This window comes from Elephantulus edwardii, unplaced genomic scaffold (assembly GCF_000299155.1).
Source record: "Elephantulus edwardii isolate Elephantulus edwardi_28Jun2011 unplaced genomic scaffold, EleEdw1.0 scaffold00005, whole genome shotgun sequence".
NCBI classification, from domain to species: Eukaryota; Metazoa; Chordata; class Mammalia; order Macroscelidea; family Macroscelididae; genus Elephantulus; species Elephantulus edwardii.
In genome coordinates this window covers 8,413,162-8,418,025 of record NW_006399755.1, presented here as the reverse complement: position 1 = coordinate 8,418,025, position 4,864 = coordinate 8,413,162, and the positions used below count along the sequence as shown (strand labels likewise).

Sequence of the window (4,864 nt, the reverse complement as noted above, 5' to 3'; positions counted from 1 at the left end):
ATTCCTTGGTAGGGGCTAAGGCTCACTCTAGGAATGGGGTTATTGCCTTCTGGGCCCTGATGATCTTCCCCAAATCAAAAACCCATCACCAAGTCAATTCAAACTCGTGGTTACCTCGTGTGTGCAGAGTGGAATTGTTCCAAAGTCGATTGCCAGACCTTTTTGTAGGTTCCAACTGCCAACCTTTTAATAGTTGAGCTCTTACCCATTTGCACCACTCAGAGACGCCAATCATTTTCCCAGGGGCTCTGAGATAAGGAGACCAAATGGGAATTCTCTGACTCCTTGAACCAGGCTATGTTAGGTTTCTCTGAGGCCTTTTCCCCCCAAACTCTGGGCTTCTATGACAGCCTTTTTGCCTAGGACCCCCAGTAGCCCAGCTAGAGCAGTATCACTGAGATTTAGGTGGTTTTCTGGGAAAAGCCCTTTATTTATCCTTCCAGGTTCTACAGTTCTTTTGATCACACCTCACCTCCCACCTTTCCCCACACAGAGACTCGAAAACAAGGTAGTGCCGAGACTTTTATTTAATGTTTAGGGGGCTGATTCATGTTGGTCTGGTTTGGGGACCAGGGCCTCTTCAGGGCTGCCTGGGATGTCTCTGGCAGTCACTGTGGCCAGGAAGCAGTGCCGGGGGAATAGCCTGGACTCTGGAGCCTGCCCGTCATTGCAGTCCAGTGGTCGGTTCAGGAAAGGGTAACTGTGCTCATGGGGGCTCACTCTTGTCACCTCCACCGCGATGCCTGTGTTCCCATCTTGGTGGGCAGGGTGTTCCTCCTGAGAGCCTGAAAAACAGCAAGCTGAAGGCATGGGTCTTCCCCCTGCAACCCCTTCCTCCCCTAGCAGGTTCACACAGGCAACTGACTTCACAGAATGTTGCTTTGTGCATTCATGACTTATTCTGATACAATTTACTTGAATTCTGTCCTTTGTACAGTAAAACTTTTTGTCACTAAATTCCAAGATCTTTCTAAATCTTCATCTCACTTGTCAGGAACAGAAGACATAGTTGCACATCTCCACCTCATCAGTTAAAAAAAAAAAAATCAAGTGCTCAAGTCAGAAATTTTGAGTTCATCATTCTCACATCTTTCCCACTACAACTTCAAAAAGTCTAACACTTGACAAAGTTTATGTATTAAAAAAATTCCATCAGAACAGAGCTGAGGCCTATCTTGTTATCGTCCACAAACTCCACCCACTTCACTCAAGGCTCATGGCTGTCATTCTGGGTCTGCCCTTCATCTTCTCTTGTTCAAGCTCCACTGAGGTCCCTCTTCCAGGCCTTTCTTCCATGCTGTGACCAAAGAGATCTTTCTAAGATCAATTCAACCAGTATGGGTCTTTCTTAAAAGTCTTCATTGTCCTCTCATTACTCTTGATTTCTGATGTGCATTCAAGGCTCTTCATCACCTGGCTGCCCTATTCCAAGATCTCTATGTCTCTCCTAGCTATCAGAGAGATGCAAATAAAAACAACTATGAGATACCATCTCACCCCAGTAACAATAGCAAAGTTCAACAGAGCAGCAAACAATAAATGCTGGCGAGGTTGTGGAGAGATTGGAACCCTTATTCACTGCTGGTGGGTGTGTAAAATGGTGCAATCACTATGGAAGCAGTTTGGCTTTCTCAAAAAGTTAGAAATAGAAATATCATTTGACCCAGCATTTCCACTACTGGGAATATGCCCTAAAGAAACCATAACTGCTGTCCATACAGATATATATATGCACACCCGTGTTTACTGCTGTATTATTTACAATAGCAAAAAAAAGGAAGCAACCCCTGCACCCATCAACAAATGAATGGATAGAAAATTATGGTATAGTCATACAGTGGAAGAACTCTATGCCTCTCCACATGGAAATTTTCACTGTTTCCCAGGTGAGTCTATTCCTTTCCATATCTCTGGCCTTTTGTAATGGTCTTTCTTCTTCTTAGTATGGCATTTTTACACCTTCTTTCCACAGCAAACTCATATATATATTTAAAATACATCAGTGGTGGATACTAAGAAGTATGATTCTTCTAAAACAGAGAGAAGAATGAATTTCTATAGGAAGTTGTACAGGATATTGGGGTTTACTACCCAGCATTCCATTTCATCTTACCTTGGGTGGGATTGACTCTATCCCAGCTCTGGGTGGGGCACAAGTGATCTGACCCAATCAGGTAATCATACCTTTCCTTCGTCACGCTGGTGGGCAGTCAGTGCACAATATTTTCCCTTTCTCACCCCTTATACCGAAATGACTGCTTGGGAGACAGAGAATTGCTATATGATGATCCAAGCAAAGTAGAACTCCTGGCTTTTCTACCCACTCTAGTTGAAGGATAGCACACATCCTCTTTTTCTTCTTAGTTAGATGGAAAAAAGAAAGCAAGCAGTTCCAGGGACTATCATTAGAGAAGTTACTACCATTAGAAAAACAGCCAACATAATATGGAGGGCAGAGTGGAAGAAATCTTTAGAGACTGGAACTATAAATATGAAGATGTGAATTTTTATTCAAACTGTGTCTAAAGCCCACCTTATTTCTCACCTAGTTTTTTACTTTTCACCTATTAACCCAATATATCCTTTTTTGGGTCTCTTTTATTTTAAAATAATTTAATATAAAACATTGCAAAATAGTACAATGTTTGTTTTTTTAATTGAGATTTTAATGAAAGATTATAGAAAACTTGGATTTCCATTCATCCAGTGTTGCACATTTTCCTCCCTGCCCCTCTCCCCAGTTTGCTTTTCTCTTTGAAAAAAAAATATTCTTTCATTGTTGTAGTTTCCCCTTCTACAGTCCACTTTACTACGCAGCTCTTATTCTGGACTGTTGTCATGCAAATAATAACTAATCATACACTCCTTTTAAGCAGTTCTTTCCCTCATCTGGTTCAATGCAGTGTACATCATTTATCCCATCTATTTGTGTATTTTCAATCTAGCTTTCTCTAGTGCTAACACCTTACACTGTTGTTCAGTACTGTCGAGTCAGAACTGACTGATAGCTGACCAATCAGTGAGTTTTCTGAGGCACAGGCGGTGACTGTCCAACTTTCTGCTGCAGAGCAGCTGGTGAATTTGAACCCAGTGCCTTTGGGATTGTGGTTCAGCTTCTTACCACTAGGCTACCAAAGCTTTCTAACATTTTACATTACTATAGTTCATTTGCAAAAGTAGGAAATTGACATTGATCAAATACTATTACCTGAATTATGTATTCTGTTCTATTTTACCAGTCTGTTTTGTTGTTATGTGACTGATAGTGTCCCTATGTACAACACCTCTGAATTCTGCCCTATCCTGAGCCAGTTTCACTGATTCCAACACACCTACCCCCATTACCCCAGTTACAGTGTCCATGCATCTCATCTGGGGTCTTCCTCTCTTGAGCTGTCCCTCCACCCTTTCAAGCATGATGTCCTTTTCCAAGGACCAGTCCCTCCATGTCACATGCCCAAAGTATATGAGACCGCTTCAAAATCTTTGCCTCCAAGGAGAAACTTGGTTTCATCCTCTTTCTCTGGCAGTCCATGATACATTCAATACTCTTCTGTAGCACCACAACTCAAAGGCATGAATTCTTCTTCTGTCATCCTTAGTCATTGTCCAGTTCCAAGGACTGGTCCCTCCTGGCCCTGTGCCCAAAGTATATGAGTCAAACCATTAAAATCCTTGCCTCTGAAGAGTAACTCAGTTTCACCCTCTCTAAGACAGACCTGTTTGCTCTCTTGTTGGTTCATGGTATGTTTTACTAGTCTATGCATACTTTACTTGAGGAGGGAGGTACATGTGCGACGGATTTTTATCATATTTTGTTGTTGTTCTGTGTGCTGTCAAGTTGGAGTCATGTCATAACTGACCATCCAGTAGGTTTTCAAAGGTAGTAGATAGAACAGTAGGAGACTCATCCTTTTTCTTCAGAGCAACTGGTGGATTCGAACTGTGTGCCTTTGAGATTGCAGTACAGCTTCTTACAGTTTCATAAGAACTATCCATGGATAGTTTTATATAAACATTGACACAGAACTGTTCACGACTATAAAGAAACTTTCTTTTTAAAAAAAAAATAATTTTAATGAACATTTACAGAGAATTTGGATTTCCATTCATTCAGTGCTGCACTTCTCTACCCTCCCAGCCCTCTCCTCCCACCCCCCCAGTTCGCTCCTCTCTTTCAAAACTAAAAGAAAGACTCCCTCCCTGGTACACAATCCCCCCACACCCTTCCCACTGCCCCAAGTACATTCCACTATGCAACCTTAATTGTGGACTCTTGTGATAACCATAATACCCTATCATACATTGCTTTTAAATTATTCAGTCCCTCATCTGTTTCAGTGCATTATACACAATTTATCCAGTTTTTCTCAGTCTTACCCCCACCCTGATATCAGTCCCATTTTACAGCAGTGGCACCATGCAATATTTGTCCTTTAAGAAACTTTCTTATGCCAACCCTTTATGGTAAGACCATTGTCCTAGTCTAACTACTGGCAACCACTGATTTGTTCACCATTTTTATAATGTTATTTTGAGAGTATGATATAAATAATCTAACTTTTGACATTAGCTTTATTCATTCAATATAACACTCTACAGATTCATCCAAATAGTGTATATCAAGGATCCATTCTTTTTTAATGATTGCAAAATTTTCCATTGTATGCTTGCACTATTTGCCTGTTGAAAGACAGTTATTTCCAGATTATTTTTCCCTAACACAAATAAGTTTTGGTTTAAGTTTCCTCAGCTTCAGCTTGAATTTGCATATGAGTAATTGGTGGTCTGTTCCACAATCAGCCCCCGGCCTAGTTTTCACAGCTGATATTGAGCTTCTCCAGCGGTTCCTTCCACAGATGTA

At 41.2% G+C, this 4,864-nt stretch overlaps 1 protein-coding gene across 1 annotated transcript in view; it reads right to left on the bottom strand.

Annotated features, from left to right (window-relative positions):
• Nucleotides 1-534: 534 nt before the first annotated feature.
• FAM159A (family with sequence similarity 159, member A) overlaps nt 535-4,864 on the bottom strand; it is a 39,657-nt gene continuing 35,327 nt past the window's right edge. Inside the window, exon 3 of the mRNA XM_006879806.1 lies at nt 535-785. Within this exon, the coding sequence (XP_006879868.1) occupies nt 535-785 (251 nt within the window). The remainder of the gene's footprint in view (nt 786-4,864) is intronic.